Raw genomic sequence first — 19,727 nt, forward strand, 5'->3', positions numbered from 1 at the left:
TTATTATACTCAAAATCAAATATTTAATTAAGATAACAAAATAACGTAATTTAAAACATTATTATATTTGTATTTCTAATATATAAACTACTAAATAAGTTAAACTTATCAATAAATAGAAATAAAAATTTAACTAATTACAATGATTTTATTATTTTGTAAATGTTTGTATCCGTGCATGAGCACATGAAAATCACCTAGTACTTATTATTGTGTTAAATTCCTCAAAACACTCATATCTTAAAAATAGTTTAGAAAATATCTTTATATAAGTGTTTTTGCTTGACTAATATTTAATTATAAATTATTTTGTATCTTAATTTTTTTTAACTTTTATAATAAAAATATTGTTTTCAGATAGCAAGTACAATATATATAAGAATTGTCTTATTTTTGTAATATATTTTTGATAATTTTCTTATATTTTTAATATTTAAGATTTAATATAATATAAAATTTTAATATTATTATAATAAAATTCGTTTTCGATTATATATTAAATTTATTAAAGGCAATTTTAAATTAATTAATAAATTAGTGAATCAGATAGAAACTAATAATAAATCAATAACCTAGGTAAAAGTGTGAAACCTAATAAAAATATGAAAAGTAATAAAAACTCACTAAATATTTAATATAACATATAAATTTAATATTATTAAATTGAAATTTGTTTTTTAATTATATATAAGATTCATTGAAGGTATTTTTAAATTAATAAATTAGTGACTCAACTAAAAACTAATAATAAATCAATGATTTAACTAAAACCTAATAAAAATATGATAAATAAACAAAATTATTTAAAATTATGGATAACACGAAAAATTAGTAATTTTATTTTTTAAATAATAGTATAGATGTTTGCTCACTTGTGTTTGAGTTTCCTGTGGGCCGAGTAATATTAAAACTCGTGTATTATGCATTTGGGCTTTAAATCTAACGGATATTGATCATCGGGTTGACCAAAAAAAACACCGAATCAGAATTAAATAGATTTTAAACCAATACAACTGTAAGTTGGTTAACGAATAATATTAAACTTAAACTAACTTTATTATTATAGTATAAAGTAAGATACGTGATGACGTTTTGGCACTTTTAGCAAAGAAGGCTTGCCGTTTTATCAAAGCGCTAAAACCCCCTGAACCTCATCCTCTCGCAGCTACCTCCCCGCTAAGGCCTCTCCTCTTTCAGGTTGGAGCGAGAGCTTAAACCCCAAATCTCCTATCAAAATTCGCTCTTTTGGGTTTCACGCTTCTTCAGACTGTATGGGTTGCAGAGTTTAGTCTCAGTACAAGTTCGTTTACTTTCTGAAAGAGCTCTTCATGGCGTCTCTCTCCTTCACTCAGTTCCTACCATTCCCCAGGTCTCTATCTAATATTTTTGGAGTTTTCTTACATGGGTTTTTATCGATTAGCTGCAGAACTACTTGTGTTATGTTCTTTGTGCCCAGAAATGTGATAAAGTTTTGTGCTTTATGGTTTTGCTCATAGTCGTGCTTGATTCTCGCAGATACAATGCAGATGTTGTTCCTTGTCTCCAGTCACTAGGCTTTGTGAAGTTTAGAGGTGAGAGATTGAACGGGAAACAAGGCTTTTTAGTGGTTGCTGGTAGGAGAAAGTTATCAGAGTCTGCACCTCTTGATGAAGACGACGGTGGAAACGGCGCTGTTGGGGGAAAGAAACCAACCAAAGCTCCTAAGAGGAGTGGTGCGAGAACAACGAAGAAGAAGGTTGTAGCAAAAAAGGATGAACCTTTAGAAGAAAGCTCTCAGCTTTTGGTAGCTAGTGATGATGTTTCAGACAACGAAAGCGACACAAAGACAGAGCCACGGAGAGCTAGAAAGAAAGGTAATGTCTTTTTATCATTTTTCTCAGTTTGATGATTTGCTCAAAAGTTGATTTCAATGAGTGACTGTTTACAGCTTCACCAGCAGCAGCTTCTTCTGATGTGGAGGAAGCAAAAACCGAGAAGAAAGTGAGACGAAAGAGGACTACTAAGAAAGATAAACAAGTAGAGGAAGGTTTAGTTACATATGATGAGGCTAGTGATGTCGATGAACCTTTGACCGTTGAAGCCACTGATGCTGACAGTGAAGGAGAAGAGATTGATCTAAGCAAACACGAAAGCGAAGATATAAGTCACACGTACGGATGGCCTCCTCTAGTGTGTTGCTTTGGATCTGCACAACATGCTTTTGTGCCATCAGGGAGACCAGCGAACAGGCTTTTAGACTACGAACAACAAGAAAGGATAAAAGACGCTGTGTGGGCTCCGGAGAAGTATATCAGAGCTCCTGGAGGATGTGCAGGAGGTGTTGCTATCGCTCTTGCAAGCTTGGGTGGTAAGGTTGCTTTTATGGGCAAACTTGGAGACGATGACTTTGGTCAAGCCATGTTGTATTATCTGAATGTGTGCCAAGTCCAAACAAGATCGGTGAAGATTGATAGTAAAAGGGTCACCGCGTGTTCTACTATGAAGATTAGCAAGAGAGGTCGCTTGAAATCGACTTGTGTCAAACCATGTGCTGAGGATTCTCTTTCAAAATCTGAAATCAACGTTGATGTCCTCAAAGAGGTAACACTATTGAGCATTGAGTTATTTATTTTAACTCATTTTTGTTTACCTCTTAACTCTGGCGCAGGCGAAGATGTTCTACTTCACTACGCACTCTCTGCAGGATAAGAAGATGATGTCAACTACATTACAAGCCATCAAGATATCAAAGCAACTAGGGAATGTTATTTTCTATGACTTGAACCTTCCCTTGCCTCTATGGCAATCTCGGGAAGAAACCAAGAGTCTCATACAAGAAGTGTGGGATCTTGCGGACGTCATTGAAGTCACTAAACAGGAGCTTGAGTTCCTATGCGGAATAGAGCCACCTGAAGAGTTCGATACTAAAAACAATGACAGCAGTAAGTTTGTCCACTACGAGCCGGAAACAGTGGAGCCGCTTTGGCATGAGAATCTCAAGGTTTTGTTTGTGACCAATGGCACTTCTAAGATTCATTACTATACCAAAGAGCACAATGGTGCTGTTCTTGGGATGGAGGATGTTCCCATCACTCCTTTCACGAGGGATATGTCGGCATCTGGAGATGGCATTGTTGCAGGTACTTTTGACTTTACTTTGTTTTTTATAAGTATTGGATAGTTATGTTGAGGATTAACTGAACTACACTCTGTTTCAGGTCTGATAAGAATGCTTACGGTTCAGCCAGATCTTATGAATGATAAAGGGTACTTGGAGCGGACAGCAAGATATGCAATTGAGTGTGGAGTTGTTGATCAATGGTTGCTGGCACAAACTCGAGGATATCCTCCAAAGGATGATATGGAAGAAGAAGATGAGGATGATGAAGACGACGAAATGGAATTAGATCCAAATGGTATAAGATCGATAACAGAGAGGGAATACCGAACCTCAAAGCCTTATGATGAACCAGATGGTCCATACGTTATGAAACCAGAAGAGGAAAGGGAGTACCGGAAGCTAGAGCTTGTTGGTTCAGTGGGTGAAGATGATGATAGTTCTTGATACTAAAAAGTTTTGATTCTTTTTTTTTTGTTTGTTAGTTCTTTTCCTTGTTCACATCTTAGAACATCTCAGTAGTGCGTAAACTTTCATATGTTTCAATATTTCACTCACCATTTCAAGTAGTACAAAATCATCTATATAAAGCATAATGATGAACGCAACCTAAAGGGTTTGGTAGTGTGAGAATAGAGTAGTAATGTCATTGGCATAGATTAGTTATGGGATTTCACCAATGTGAACCCTTAAGTGACGATAAACTTTCTTTTCTAGCAACTCTACTACGTCCTGGTAAAGAACTTCCTGTGAACTGAGGAAGGCAGTTTGAATCTCAGGTCCTTTTGTTTCCGGCTCAACGGTCTGCCTTTGCTTGCAGGATCTCTGTGTTTCCTCACATCTGCTATTTTCCGGATACAGATCTCTGATTCTGCAACTACAGACTCCAAAAAGAACACTGCACTCTTTAATGCTTTCCTTGAGTTTGTTTCCTTGTTGAAGCTTACTGTATCGGCATCTCTTTGAATCGATGCAAGTCCTCTGTAACTTGCAGCAGCCTTTCTGGCCCTGGAGATGATACCTTGACGGTGAAAAAGAAGAATATGCATTTCATTTCCGTAGCAAATTTGCAAAGAGGATACAAAACTGTTTGTTTTACAGAGGTAAAAGAGAGAGAGCAAAAAGAGTTCAGGAAAACTACTTATTGAGACAACCTAAATACAAACAGTACGCAGCAAATATGAACAGAAACAATATTAGAGGCGAAGAATTGTGCGAAGAGTATCGCACAGATTCTGAATAGTTTGTTGCTCTTGCGTTGCTTGCATTTCCTGGAGCGGCATTTCCTCGTAACACCTGCGGATCCAAAATTTCACAAAATGGGTTTCTAAACTTATAGGCTGACGTAAACAAAACACCCATCAAGACCAGTTGGCTATATACGTACGCTCTGTGGTAGGCTAATACTTGTGCCAGATTCATCAGTGGAGGGCTTGACGTCAGTCTCTGGTATACACTGGGAGGAAGAGGCATCTGCATTCCATTTCATAGTCCCATGTTATGTTATATAGAAAAGGGAAAGGGAGGAGATATAAGTTTGACCTCGTTTTGTCCTCTTCTTCCCTTTTTAGATTGGGGATCGGAAGTGAAGAGCTCCTGAAGCGCTTCAACAGCTACAGTTCCATTCCCATCCTGTTGCATGCCTCCGATCATGTTCTCTGACAAGAGTGCAATTGGGGATATATCTGTTGCTCTCAAGAATGGTATGGGTACAGTGTTTCCAGCTGCGTAGATTGACCACAACTGCTATGTGCCAAATTTTATCAGGAAACGAAACAGATATAACCATACAAAAAGGCATTTGACTACACTGTAGCAAAAAGAATTTAGAGAACAAAGCTAACTGACCTTATCTTGCAAAGCAAAAGCTTTCTTGCCAACAGTTTCACTCTTCAAGGTACCGCCACTTGCTGCTTCACTGCCACCTTCGGTCTGCGTTCGAGATATGCTATTCAGCTTCGTTTTATGCTCAAGAGATATCGAAACTGATGGTGGAGTTCCCCGCACGCTTTGTGAGGTTGATTCGTCAACTGGAACGTCGGCAGCAGAACGATTATTCTTGTCATGGATCCTAGCCACCAGTATCAAGTACATCATCAGATACTGATCTCTATATTAAACAGGATGACACGAAAAGAAATATAATCGCATGTTTGTTATCAAGTGGACATGTTCCCGGAAAAAGAAAACCAAAAGGGTTTCAAAGATTAAATACCAGGAGCCAGCTACTTGATCTCCTGAGAATCCGACAGAAACGCCATCAACCTGAGAAGCTGAAGATTCTTTCTCTTTGGCAAGTTGAGCCCCTGCGTAACTCTCTTCTGTCTCATCCTCACCATGAACGATCATAGTTCCAAAATCACCACCTGAAAACATGAGCCAATACAAAGCTAGAGTTGATGCGTTTGGAAAACCATGATGAAAGAAAATTCACAACAGCGATCCAATCGTGTGCCAACAAAGCTGCTGAAGAAATCATCAAAACATCACCCGCAAAAGTTTACTATACATCGGCAAGAAAATGCACTCGACAATTCTCATGATGGCCAGGAAATGCAAATTGTCAACTTGTAAATTACTACGTAACAGTCTGTAAGTACTTGCCTTCTCCAGTGCTTGTTGGAGGTGCTTGGGTGGTATTTTGATATCCATTATTAGGAGGTTTATACGGAACAGTAATTCCCATCTCGTCACTTGATTTTGGGCCCAGTGTTGACTGTAACAAAATTTACAATATAACTTAAGACAAATATAACTTGCAAAGATATTAGGTAAGAAGAGGGGTAGACTAAGACTGTTTACATACAGTGTCCTCTGAAGAAGCGACGACATTTTGCGCTTGCAGAGCCATTGAAGCTCTAATTTGTCTAGACTTCTCAATCTTTGGCGACATTGCAGAAGCCCCCATTTTACATCTCTGAACAAATTTGTGCTGAATTTTAAACAAAAAAAATGAACGGCATCAGAATAACAGAGAGATCTTAAACACTAAATAGCATAGCTGTGAAAGTGGTGCTATTTCTGACAACTCAAGTTGAAGATATCCTGATAATGAAAAGAAAGAGTCACACACTCGCACTTAGCTGAAAAGATAGAAAACGAGAGCATAGAGATACACATACTAACGATCTCTGGCGTAAAGCAAAAGATTATCATAGTTCACCTTAAGCATCTCATCTGCAGTTGGGCGAAGGCGTGGTTCCTTGGTGAGGCACTTTGCAACAAAATCATGAAAGACCAGTGACCTGCAGAGGGTAGCAACTAAAATTTGAATGCATCAATGCAACATAAGATACTGCAAAGATCTCCCTTTAAAGGGAATTGCTTGGATGACGTAGAAAATTCTCTTCTGCCTTACGAACCAACGTGACAATTCTCAAGAGGTTGAAGACGTACCATTTTTCTTTATCTTCAAGCATTGGAGCTGGCTCGATCGATATCATGAACAAAACCTAGCAAAAACGGATGCCTGAAATGAGACAAAAGGGTTCACAGAAGAACCAGAAGAACTTTATGAACCACCAAGTAAGCAAACAAACGAAAATTTCACTCTTTTACCTAACTCACTACTAATCAACCAAGAGAAGACCTTAAAGAGCATTTCAAGGCCTCCATTTTCTAGCCTAACAACTCTTATGTTTATGAAAAGTTCTTACAAGGTTTATAGAGAATTCCATTTTAATACAGGAAAAACTTTACTCTACCAAGCTGCTTGGCATTGGATTAATAACAGACCAGCTCAAATCGTTTAAAACTAGAGTTAATGAACGGTCTGAGCCAACCACATTTATAGAAACCCTTGAAACGAAGCCAAACTCGACCGATGTTCAAGGAATTGTTATAGGTTTGGCCTAAGTCCAGAGTCGCTTCATTCCAATTTTCCACAAAAAAAAATTCATAACCAGAAGAAACGAAAAAAAAAGCAGGACTGCAAAGCATCTGATCGCTTGGAAACATAATAACAAAAGCAAGATGGCTTATTATACCAACCCTCATCGGATGAACTGCAGATCTTGGAGGAAGCCCCTGTACATCAGCACAACTAAACGTCAGAAGGCAACCACAGGAAGATTAAGAATAAATATGGAAGAAGCGAGTGAAGTGACGAGTGGTCAAGTGTGTAATGAAAGTGTAGAACAATTTTCTTCATTTTCCCTTAAAATGTCAGGTGAGAGACTCAGTACAGTTAAACTACCAACTACAACACAAATTTAGTCCTGAAAGAGGTAATGTCAAAATACCTCTGCCATCTCAATTGCTGAAACACCAAGGGCCCATACATCCACCTGTAGTGAAGAGTCCAAGTGTCATCAAGGAGAAAAAAATCATTGATTCTACTCTCTAGATACTTGTGCAGCTATAGTTTCTAACTGGCTATACATCAGCCGCAAACTTCTCAATAAATAGGATCCGGTAGAGCTGGTTTGCACAACCATATTTGGTAAAACGGTAATTACTTTCTTCTAGAGATATAATACTAGGTTAGTGAACGTGAAGCTTGAACTTCAGAATTCAGATATGGAAGGAACCATTGCATCAGTCCTATAATCTGAAGTTGTGTACATTGATCGAAATTTTTTTATGGAGCTTAGCAGACAAAATTATTTTCAAATAGGAAGCATACCTTCCCATCATAACGGTTTTCCTGAATAACCTCAGGGGCCATCCAATGCGGAGTCCCAATGAACTTCAAACAAGACAAAACATTAACGAATCCACCATCAGGCACAAAACATCTTCAGGGTAAATTATTTTCCAATTAATCAAAGGCAGCTTGATGAATTAACCATAGCAAACTTTATTCATTAGGTATTTACCGTGTTTCGCTTAGACATAGTCTGCGTAAGTTGAGCCGCAACCCCAAAATCACCTGTAAAGAACAAGGAATTAAACTTTAGAATCAGTCTGCCGCTGTAAAGCAATAAAAATAATAATTCATTAACAACTGATAGGGCCGAGCAAGATTTCAAGCTTAAACGCATAAAAGCCAGCATGTGCAATAGAAACAACATATGTAAACGCCACTCTTCATGTAGGTGGATAATTCCCCAAGCTAACTTACCTAATTTGACCTCTCCTTGTTCGGTCAACAAGATATTTCCACCCTTAATATCTCTATGGACTTTGAATATTGAGTGCAAGTAAGCAAGGCCCTACATATAAGACGTAGATATAAACAGAAGTATTAGGGCCTGCCGCCTGTCACAAGTTGAAACAGATGTGTTCAAGCATCGAAGACGCCAGCATCAAATAAAAGAAACGATAAACCAGCTTTCCTCTTTATGCTTCTATCTATCCTATAAAATGAAAATAAAAAAAAGTGATACCTTCAACGCCTCTCGACAAATATATGCAATCTGATACTCCTCCAATGCCTCCTCAGTAACATTCATCAAATCAGTAACGCTTCCACCTCCACAATACTCCATCACTATCTGCCAGACGACACAAATTAGTGACTAGAGAGACTGTGTTCTCAAAAAAAAAACACATAAACAATAGCATATATAGTAAAAACTAACTGATGCCCAACAGTAAGAGTTTCTCTATCAAGCAAGAGCTACTAATTCTATGGCATGGCACAGATGCTGCTCACCCAAAGATAATCATCTCCTTGGAAACTCCCAAGGTATCGGACAACATTCGGATGATTACACTGCTGCAGCATCTCAATCTCACCACGGATCTCCTCATACCCCTCCTCCTGTTAAAAAGTAAGAAACATGAATCACACTGAATGCTTTAGCACTCTAACTTAGGCCAAAGGACAAAGCTTTCGATACCCCTTCGGTAAGTGATATGACTTTAATAGCAACAATCTCAGACGTTTTCAAATCCCTAGCCTTGTAGACAGATCCATATGATCCTTTCCCTGCCAACACACAGATCTCCAGTTTTCAATGGCTGAGAGATCATATAATTGAAGCTTTGAGAATAGTAATGTTACCAAGTTCGTTGAGGAACTCGTATTTGGTGGTGGGATCTTCTCTAACGCAATCGGGAAGAGACGTGGTGGACATCTTACTGCTCTGCTTCTGCTGCTGCAACGAAGGGGTGGATTTACGGTTGTTCTTGCCACCGAAACTCGATTCCTGCATACTCGCCACAGCTCTTCCCATTGTTGACAGATCCGTCTCCTTCTCTTTCTCCTTTCCTTTTTTAGACGAAGAAGGCTTCACCACAACGAAGGTACCGTACTCTTCTTCCTCGTCGGAAGATTCTTCGTCTGCTGGATTGACGACTGGCACTCGCGGACTGTTCTTGCTGTCCTTCTTCACAATCACCGTGCCGAAGTCTCCGTCGCCGTCGTCCTCGTCGTACGACGCGCCGCCGCCTCCGAAGTCCTTGGGGAGGCGCTTGAGAAGAGGAGGGAGCGTAGAGTCTTCGTCGTCTCCTTCGCCGTCGCTGTCGCTCTTGTAGACCATTGTAGCGTATAGATCGACGGTTTCGTCTTCATCGGGTTTGTCTGGATCTCGGCCTTGATCGGAATCGGAATCGGAGTGAACTACGAAAGTGGAGTAGAGGTCGGGTGTAGGATCCGGTTTCCGGCTCCGACGAGATCTCGGCGAGTTGTGAGCCATCGTTGGGCTCTACAGTGGTCGCCGGAGAGCATTCCTCTGTTTATCGAGCAAAAAAACACGATCTCTATTTTTTACTCCAATTTAGAGCATCTCCGTATTTGCCCCACATAAAATCACTACGACCTTACTCGTATATATATATATTCTGAGAAAAAAATAGCATTTCTCTATAATAAAGACATATTTTTTTATTTACAAAATGATTTTTTAATTTTTTACTTTAACAATTATAACCAAAATAAATATTTGTTAGTGAAAATTTACTGTTTATATAAATATATAATCATATTTTTTATTTACATAATAGTTTCTATAAAAATATTCAGTGTAATTTTATGAATGTTACACTAAATTGGATTGGTTTTTAATTTTCACAAATAAAAGATACTATTGTAAAATTAGAAAATAATATATCAAGAATATTTTTTTTAGAGAAAAAAATAGATGAATACATTGGAGACAAACTCATCTCTATTATAGAGTTTCCCTATTTTTTTTAAAAAAAATAGAAAAATACATTAGAGATTGTCTAAATATCTCATGGATTGGAGATGCTATTAGAGCGCAGCTAGTAATCAAATTAATCTGGGAGAAAAACTTAATTTCTAAAAATAAAATTCTAAACTGGGAGAAACTTTATTATGTCTTATTATTAATTTTGTGAAGAGAGTCTACCTAGAGACCACCGCTAATGGTGCTCTTATATACTTGCATTCGTATAACTTATTGTCCGACAAAAAAATATAGAATTGATTACAACCCCTGTTCGAAAACGCGCTAGACGCTAGTCAGGCGGTCGAGTTGGACCTAACGTATAGAGAGAAAATCGACTAAGCGGAAATTATGTGGGACAAAAAATTTAGATTGTTTAATATGTTATAAAACATGTTAATCTTTAATTGTGTATAACATTAATACATTTCCATGTTTAGAACTGTATAAACACACAAATAGAATATACAAACTTAATATAGTGTAATTTCATCAAAATTATGAATATAAATTATATTTATCAAATTTTAAATCAAATAAATAGATAAAAAATGTTATTAAAAAATAATTAAAAAAATAGATTAGACGGCCGCCTAGGCGGTTAGGCGGTCATCTAAGCGGACAAAAATCGGACAACCAATTTTTTAGACCGATTTGGTATAAATCAAGGCGGATGAGTGATGCCTAGCGACTAGAAGACCGCCTAAGCGGCTAGACGCCCGATTTTTAAAACAAAGATTACAACAACTAATAAGTAAATAACTAAACTAGAAACATATACTTTTTTCGTAAAAGTTCTCACAAGGTTGTTGGAAGTTTCTTCCAATGTAAAAACAGACAAAATGTGTCCTACAACATAATCAACTCTTATAAGTATAGTATTTTTTTCATCTTTTTTTTATTATTGATTTGCATTAATTAGTTGATTTGATGTTAGTCACTTATTTTTTGTAAAAATATGAAGCATGAAAAGAATATTCATGTTACTATTGATGAATTTTTTTTTGTTAATTTTCTATCTAATCTCAAAGACATTTTTTTATTCCCGAGTAATTTTACTATCAGTGACTAAACCACGTAATATGCTTTTAAGATAAATTTCTATAGAACAACTAAAATCATTCATTGTCATTAATTATTTTCCTAAAGAGTTGAGAAATAATTATTTCAAATAATTTAAAGAAGTATTAGGACGAGTATGAAAAAGAAGTCTTAGTCGTTGAGTTTTCTATATATATCATATTGTGTTTTTAATTGATGTGTCTTATTTATGCTTAATTTCTTTGTTCATCAGTTCATCAGTTACTCGTTCTAATGTTTTATGTTTTAGATATTATTGGTGATGTTGTGAATGTTGGATCTTTAGAAAATCTTATGGCAAACCGAAAATCTTTAACTAAGTTATAATTTACCTATTCGTGAAAAAATGTAGATTTTATTCAGCATTTAATTTTATACTATTTTATTTTTATGACAAGATACTAATTTTAACTTTTAATATTTAGTGATAAACGTTTAACATATACGATATGGTCTGAATATGCAAAATAAGTATCATTTGTTTAAATCTAATGAGGCATTATGTTTTGTAGGTGTTACTCGGTTTGTCTGTGTACGGGAATACAAAAAAGGTCTTAAATATATAATGTTAATTGACTTTTGTTATTTTAGTGACGCTTCAAGAAATGTGATTGTTTCTAACTAGTTGTTTTACCCGCACATGCGGGCATAATCTTTTAATTAGTTTTTGTCTTACTAATTTAAAACCAACATAATAAGTTTTTTTTTTTAAGTTTTCAAATAGTTAAATCAAACATCAAAATATTGATATATGCTAAATATTTTTTCAAAGATCAAACATCAAAATATATGTTAAAAAAAATACTCATATCTTAGAAATAGTTTAGAAAATATCTTTATTTTCTCTTGACTAATACTGTATTTTAATTATAAATTACTTGGTATCCTAATTTTTTAACTGTTATACTAAAAATATTGTTTCCAGATAGCAACACAATATATATATATATATATAACTTATCTTATTTTTAATATGTTTTTTGATAATTATATTATATTATTTTATAATAAAATATTTAGTATAACATAAAAATTTATTATTATTAAATAAAAATCGTTTTTAATTATATATAAAGCTGATTGAGGGTATTGTTTAAATTAATAAATTAGTGAATAAGTTAGAAACTAATAATAAATCAATAACCCAACTAAAAGTATAAAACCTAATAAAAATATGACAAATAAAAAAAATTAACTAAATATTTAATATAACATAAATTAATATTATTAAAATATAATTCATTTAAATTATATATAAGATTCAATAAGGGTATTTTTTAAATTAATAAATTAGTAACTCAACTAAAAACTAATAATAAATCAATGATTTAGCTAAAACCTAATAAAAATATGATAAATAAGTAAAATTGCCTAAAATTATGGATAAGATGACAAATCGGCAAATTCACTTCTCAAATAATAGTATAGATAACTTCAGTGTCACTGAAATTCTTTTTGATCCAAAACTATAAGAAGTGTTTAATTTCATATCAAAGCTACCTAATTATGATTTTGTTATTTCTAGAGAAGACTTTGATCTAAAATCTATACCTTTTAAAATATATTTATATGATAATTTTTTTTCTTTAATAATCCAATAAAATAATTTATAAGTAGAATGAATGTATTGAATGAGGCATGTTGTGCTTATTAAATATTTTGGTTATAGTAATCAAATGTGGGTTGAACTTATACTCTTCTTCAGTAACATTATATAAAGAAAATAACCCTAAAACTACCAAACTTGAGCCATTAAAAAGAAAAATTAGAAAATATCACCACTCTTGATACTGAAAGGAATTTTGTTAAAGTCAGAATTAATCAAGCAAATAATTCAACTTTTAAATAGAAGAATTGTGTTTAAACCTACAAGCCATTAGAATTTGATTAAACATCAAATGAAACAAACAAAAATGAACTTAATATGTATATCTAATTAAATAGTTTAGTTTGAATACAAAACTAATATTACTTTTTATTGAGAATATATATTAATCCGCACAAGGTGCGGGTCCACAACTAGTATATATATACATATAGCAATTTTTAGTTCTAATGTTCGTTTTATTTTTAAAATTATTTAATTAGATACAGATTTTAAATTAATGTTATAAGTTATAAAATTTCAATATTCATATTGGTAATCAAAGTATTAGTTATGTTATTTGGTTCATAGTTTTATTTATGGAACATAGATTTTGGATCAAAATATTTTCTATAGTAATAACTAAATTAAGAAACTTTGATTTGAAATTAAACACTTATTGTATTTGGATTGAAGAAATCTAGTGACACTGAAAAGATTATAAACAATCACAATCAACAAAAGAACAAAATAACAATAGTGTAGGGGTGTTCAATCCCGGTAAAACCAAACCACTTAAAACGAACTGAACCAAACCAAAGAAATTGAATGAATGTTATTTTTAAGAAACCGCAATATATGGATATAGTTTAGTATGTTAATTCATCCAACCGAATAAACCAAAGAAATCAGTTTATTATATATAATTTTTTTAATAATTTGTATTTGGATTAATATTTCTAACAAAAATTAGATAAACTGGCTATAATATTAGTCATTAAAATCACAAAATAAATATAATATAAACGTAATTATGATATTATTGGTAGATATTCTTAATATCTATTTATTAATTAAATATCCTAAATATCATGATAATTATATATCAAAATATTTTTAAAATAGTAGTATATATCAGTAGAATAGGTTAATTTTTGTATTAATTATCTTAAATATCTTGATAAATATATAACAAAATAAATATATAAATAATAATATTAATTTAACTAACGATTTATCCTAAAATCATGGAGAATATGACAAGTAAACAAATTCACTAAAATTATTAACTAAATGTCCTAAATATCATGATAATTATATATTAAAATATATATTTAAAATAATTATATATATATATATATATATCGGTAGAATAGATTAATGTTTATTACTTATCTTAAATATCATGATAAATATATATAATAAAATAAAGTTTTAAATAATAATATTAATTAAGCTAATATTTATCCTATAATCATGAAAAAGATGACATGTTAGTAAAGTCACTAAAATGATGGAGATGATGACAACTAATCAAATTCACCTCTTAAATAATAGTATATATATATATAGCTATATTAAAACGAATGTATAGTTAATATGTGTATCAAAATTTTAGCTAACTAAATGATTGTTTATTAAAATTCGGCACAAATGAATGCAGGTCATTAAATATCTTAATATTTAGTTTGTGTATTAATTTATGTAAGTTTCTTATAATTTGTTTTTCAAAATTAAATCTCATCTAGATCTTATGATATTTCATCTGGTGTGTTTATCTTAGGTTTTGTGTTATCATCATTCGTTGTATCTAAGAATTAGAAGGAAAAAATAATTCCCAACAATATAAGATACATTGCCTTTTCTTGCATATACAAAATCTCCAAAAAAGTAATTAAAAAAACTAACGATTTAAATAATAAGATATATGTTTCAATTCAATAGTTTGTATTTAGATATGTATCTTGAACAATATAATAGTTTTGCAGTATGATATGTATCTTGAACAATTTAATAAATTTTGTATTTAGATATATATGTTGAACAATTTAATAGTTTTGTATATAGATACGTATCTTGAATTCAACAAAACATAAGATCTATATCTATCTTTGGAGATTCACAATCAATAATTAGTGGAAGGAAGTAAGACTGAATTTTTGCTAATTAAATTAAAATCTATAAAGATTATTAACTATATAGTCTAATACTAGTCAAGACTCATTAGGTCAACGAGAAAAGGAGATTAAAAGTAAAGAACATGAAAGCATCCGCAGTCAAAACCAAAACCAAACCAAACCCAAGTTCGAGTTCCAAAGAAAAACTAATAAAAGTTAAAGACGACCCGACCGACCGACCCTTGTTCTTCTAAATATTGAGTTTCCTTTTTAGTTATCTCTCTCTTCTCAAAACCATTTGTGTCTGCGAGGGAGCGCCTCCTCTAAAACCCTATTTAAATAGCTCCTCTCTTCCTCCCTCATTCCACCAAATCTCTCTCTGTCTTTTCTAAACCTAAAAAGCTTCCTCCTTTTTTTACTCTCCTCGGTTCCATCGCTCTCTCTCTGCTTCGTCTCTAAATCCGAATTTCGATCGAAAAGGGGTTAGCTTTTGATCCAAGGGTTTTCGATTTGAATCTTGATTTGGTTCGTTTGATCTGGAATTTGAATTTTTACCCTTGCAGGACGTGTGTGTGCAGATATGGCTGCTGCCGAGGAAGGTGCCCCGTCTCACGAAGAAATCTCAGAGGCTTTTGTTTACCAGTACTATCATATAATGGTAAACGCCACTGATGAAGCTTACAGGCTTTATGTTGATGGTAGCGTTATCACCAGACCTGGAGGTCCTCATGGTACCATGCTCTCTTTTACATCCCTCCAGGTACCAATTCAGTTATTATTGCTTTTATTGATCTCACTCTCTCCTGTTAATAGTATGTTGGTTGCGTTATTAAACTTATCAGACATTAAATGCAGTTTTTTAATCATAATGATTGTATTGTTGGTTTCTCATTCTTAATGCTTTTAAAGCCTGAGTTAAGACTCTTTGTGGACTTTGACATTGTTTTTTTTTTTTTTTTTTTTTATCATACAGGCTATCAAGGAGCACTACCTAGCCTGTGAATATAAGGGAACTACATACGATGTGCTTAGTGTTGATTCTCAGAGGTCGTTGCAAGATGGGATACTCATCATGGTTGTTGGTTTCTTGACTGGTAAAGACAACCTCAAGAGGAAGTTTTCCCAGACCTTCTATCTCGCGCCTCAGGACAAGGCCTACGTTGTCGTCAATGACATGTATCGTTTTGTTGATGAAGAGTCTTCCCTTCCTCCAACTGTTGAATCTGGTAAGTGGCGGTCTTAAGTCTTGTATTCATTAGATTTTAAAGAAAAGAGCATGTTCATGAGAACTACTACCATTGTAGTGCCAGAAGCTCAAGTGGCGAAGCCAGTTGATGAGGTAAGCAAGACCGAGCCGGTCCAGAAGGTCATCGATGCTCCTGCCAAGAAGAAGTCTGTTAATGCTGCTGAAGCTACTCCTCCTGTTACTTCTCAAAAACCTAAAGAGCCAATTGCTGAAACTGCTGCTGATGGAGCCAAGAAATCTTATGCTGCGATGGTGAGTTTTCGGTCATGCAGATTTTGACTTTTTTACATGTGACATCTATGTTAAAGTGATGTTGGTGATTACAGGTTCAATCATTGTCGAGGAACGCTGCTCCCTTCCAAGCTAAAGCAGCCCCGGTTCAGAAACCTAGATCCATGGCACCACCACCCAAAGCGCGTGCAGCAGCTCCAGCACCTGCTGCTGTTGGTAAACCTGAAAAGAAAAGTGACCAGAGGATCGTTGACGTTGATGAACCAGGTTAGAAGGCAGAGACCGAACATCTATTGTCATTGGTCTATTTTGGGGATATCAGATGGTTAATTTATTGTTTTTTTTTTTGGTTTTAGGAACTTCGGTATTTGTGTCAAATCTGCCGATGGATGCAAGGGCGCCTCAGCTCTATGAACTGTTCAAGGGTTTTGGCCCTATCAAAGAAGGTGGAGTTCAAATCAGAAGCTCCAGGGTAAATGATCTTTAATCAAATCTCTTGTCTTTCCTTTTAAAGAAAGCACAATGAACAATTCTAAACTTGTTTACGTATTGAGTCTCAGGCTAGTGGAAGATGCTTTGGTTTTGTCTCCTTTGAATCTGTTGCTTCTGTCCAGAGCATGCTCAAGGTAATTTTACAAAATACAAGATTCTTCCTTCCCCTTTTGAAAAAAAAAACTAGTATGAATATTAAATTCCACAGGCTGCCAAGAGCAATCCCTTCAAGCTTGGGGAGCATAAGCTTCGTGTAAAGGAAAAGCAAGGCAAGCTTTCTCTTTTCGTTAAACCACTCTTATCTAAAAAATGTAGTCAGTTTCCTAAACCTTTGTATGGTTTATTTTGGCTTTTGCAGTTGAGTACGATGGAAGCAAACCTTCTTCTGGTGGGAGAAGTGGAGGTGGAAGCAGCAAGGCACAGAATGGCTCTGTAGATGAGAGCAAGACTCCGACTGGTTCTGTAGATGAGAGCAAGACACCGAGTGGGTCTGCGGATGGAAGCAAGTCTGAGAATGGCTCTGCAGCAGGTGGGGAAGATGATGATGGCTTCAAGACGATTACAAGCCGTAGGAACAGAAGAGGAAACGGAGACAAGAAAAACAGTGGAACTCCTAAGGTCAAAGCTTGATATAATCTCCTCTCCTCTGCAAACACCCAACAAGTACAAGAAAGAGTTACAGTTTTCAAGCATTTGATAGAAAATTAATTGTTTTGAAGAGAAGGGAAACTTGAGATAATTTTTCGACATTACAGATTTACATCTCTTTACTTTGTTTAGGTCTTTTTTTCTTACTCATGGAACTCATTATAGTTCTTCTGTTGGTTTTTGTTCTCCGTCTTTTCACCAGACAAATTTCTATCTCCTATTTCTTATATTCCAAAAAAAAGTTTTCGAATGTTCACCTTTCTCGGTTTTTCTTGAATCTGGAATTTGAAGTGATTTAAGTTTAGTGAGTTTTTAGATGAATATTAGAATTCAGTGTGATTTTGGTTAAATAACTCTAGAATCGGAAATTTGAAATGCTTTAAGTTTTAGTGAGTTTTAGATGAATATTAGAATTTGGTGTGATTTTGGTTAAATTCTAGAATTTTATCTAAAACCATGAGATTGAGATTTTTATTTTTATAATTAAGAAATCTCTTTCAAACACTCTAAAAACTTTCATAGTGTTTTATAAAATATAAGTTTAATAACACTGAATTTTAAAGTATTTATTAAAATCTTTGTTTGAATTATTTATTAAAATCTTTGTTTGAATAACAGTGAATTTGTTATTTTAATATAAATCTTAAACTCCTACTTGAATACACCCACTTAGATTTTTAATCAGTTTCAAAGCTTAAAGTGCAGACTCATAACATCAAAAGTTCAAAAGTATGTATTCTTTACACCATGTTGTTAGCCTTTATGGTGAAAGCTAAAACAAATACAGATATGTGAAAGTTTTTAAAGCGTATCCAGTAAATCATAATCATCATAAGGAAGGAGTCATATCTTTGAGTTTTGAAAATTTGATCCGGACATGCATGTATGCCGTGGTTTCATTCAGTAAGTTGACATTACTTTTTGTGGTTTATTGCAATTGTTTTTGCTATGAATAGCCAAATGTGAAGATGGTCCTAAGAAATCAGCTGTCTCGACCTCTTCTGAGCAACTCAGTATTGCAGACTTGGAGCTACACTTAGTTGTGTTTGGCTGACGTATATCATGCGACATTTCATCTGGTTTAGTGAACACTTTCTTCACACTTTTTCTTTCAGACAAATAGGGTGTCATTTAACTTGAACCCTGAGATAAATTTTCAGGTGAGATCTTTTGGTTCACTATGTTTGTCATTGATGTAAAGTGCTATAAGTTTCTAAATCCAAATCCATGAGCTGGGTTGGGATAAGTTTTATATGGTGAATGGGGTTAAAGTTTAAATATGTAAGTAAATAAGTTGAAAGAATATATTTCAATGTTCATGTCCTTTCCTCACATATGGTATCTTTGTTACGCTTCCAGATATTTGCTGAGAAGAATATCCTTACACCTGTGTCCTATTATTATTGTTCTGATTTGAATGTCTTGTAGAATAGACGGTTTGATCCATCTCTTGATCACATGGTGGCTGGCCAGGGAGATGACTACACTCATCATCTTATGGTAAATCAACTGCCACTGCATGAGGCTATGTGAAGGGTTTGGAAAACTTCCATATCTCAGTTCTGATCATAATACCTTATGCTGATTTCTGGTAACACAGAACTACGAGCCAGCGTGATATGGCACAGTGGAAGTTGTCGAACCTCGCTACCTTAGAATGGTCAATGTAATAGAAGATCACTTTTGCAAGATCTTAATAATCGTCATGCTGTGGACTTGTTGTATTGGAAGGCAGAAGCATTGGTAAACATCTCTGAGCACCTTCTTTGAATAAATTTTGTATAGCGGTAAGCTAGTTCACGAAGAGTGAATATGTATTTGGCCTTTTGACCTTTTTGGTATGATACGAGACTGTAGATTTAAGATTTACAGCTAAAAAAATTTTGATTTCTTTTTACAACTAGTTTTAACGTTTCTTTTACGTTAGGTATAAGCTTCTTCGTTTTGCTATTAAGTTGTATCCCTATATACAGGATTTCGATTAATAGGAAGAAAGCTTCTTGTGTTCAAAAAAAAAAAAAGGAAGAAAGCTTCCAAGAATTAATCTTGATTTATAAAGAAAGCTTAGAATTAAGAGGAAGCTTAGCATAAATTTTCTAACTAATTTTTGTGTGAAGAAAGGTTCATATCAAGTCATTGGTAGTAGTTATACAACGAA

The 19,727-nt window shown here is 34.2% G+C and overlaps 3 protein-coding genes across 5 annotated transcripts; 2 read left to right on the plus strand and 1 right to left on the minus strand.

The window, feature by feature from the left end:
* The first annotated feature begins 1,092 nt into the window (after window positions 1-1,092).
* Window positions 1,093-3,657, plus strand: LOC106406473 (fructokinase-like 2, chloroplastic). 2 transcript variants are annotated; one of them, XM_022704716.2, is made up of 5 exons: window positions 1,093-1,369; window positions 1,516-1,853; window positions 1,940-2,580; window positions 2,648-3,119; window positions 3,198-3,657. In XM_022704716.2, the coding sequence occupies exons 1-5, from the start codon at window positions 1,329-1,331 to the stop codon at window positions 3,542-3,544; spliced, it is 1,839 nt and encodes a 612-aa protein (XP_022560437.2). In that variant the 5' UTR covers window positions 1,093-1,328; the 3' UTR covers window positions 3,545-3,657. The 2 variants fall into 2 exon arrangements, with proteins under 2 accessions (XP_022560437.2, XP_022560436.2); XM_022704715.2 differs by having other exon boundaries at window positions 1,095-1,369; window positions 1,928-2,580.
* Window positions 3,658-4,126: 469 nt separating this feature from the next.
* On the minus strand, window positions 4,127-9,797 carry LOC106403414 (serine/threonine-protein kinase 3/4). The gene is made up of 18 exons (XM_048761246.1): window positions 9,045-9,797; window positions 8,881-8,969; window positions 8,694-8,801; window positions 8,425-8,532; window positions 8,160-8,250; window positions 7,915-7,967; window positions 7,722-7,784; window positions 7,339-7,383; window positions 7,088-7,123; window positions 6,494-6,549; window positions 6,261-6,342; window positions 5,904-6,029; window positions 5,702-5,813; window positions 5,313-5,463; window positions 4,946-5,168; window positions 4,640-4,840; window positions 4,485-4,570; window positions 4,127-4,393 (listed from the first exon to the last, which is right to left on the minus strand). The coding sequence occupies exons 1-18, from the start codon at window positions 9,676-9,678 to the stop codon at window positions 4,294-4,296; spliced, it is 2,364 nt and encodes a 787-aa protein (XP_048617203.1). The 5' UTR covers window positions 9,679-9,797; the 3' UTR covers window positions 4,127-4,293.
* Window positions 9,798-15,178: 5,381 nt separating this feature from the next.
* Window positions 15,179-17,819, plus strand: LOC106406837 (nuclear transport factor 2-like). 2 transcript variants are annotated; one of them, XM_013847572.3, is made up of 9 exons: window positions 15,179-15,434; window positions 15,516-15,712; window positions 15,926-16,178; window positions 16,257-16,450; window positions 16,525-16,696; window positions 16,786-16,901; window positions 16,990-17,055; window positions 17,130-17,190; window positions 17,280-17,819. In XM_013847572.3, the coding sequence occupies exons 2-9, from the start codon at window positions 15,533-15,535 to the stop codon at window positions 17,549-17,551; spliced, it is 1,314 nt and encodes a 437-aa protein (XP_013703026.2). In that variant the 5' UTR covers window positions 15,179-15,434; window positions 15,516-15,532; the 3' UTR covers window positions 17,552-17,819. The 2 variants fall into 2 exon arrangements, with proteins under 2 accessions (XP_013703026.2, XP_048617204.1); XM_048761247.1 differs by having other exon boundaries at window positions 15,204-15,434; window positions 15,531-15,712.
* Window positions 17,820-19,727: the final 1,908 nt, after the last annotated feature.

Source organism: Brassica napus, chromosome C6 (genome assembly GCF_020379485.1).
Source record: "Brassica napus cultivar Da-Ae chromosome C6, Da-Ae, whole genome shotgun sequence".
Lineage (NCBI taxonomy): Eukaryota > Viridiplantae > Streptophyta > Magnoliopsida > Brassicales > Brassicaceae > Brassica > Brassica napus.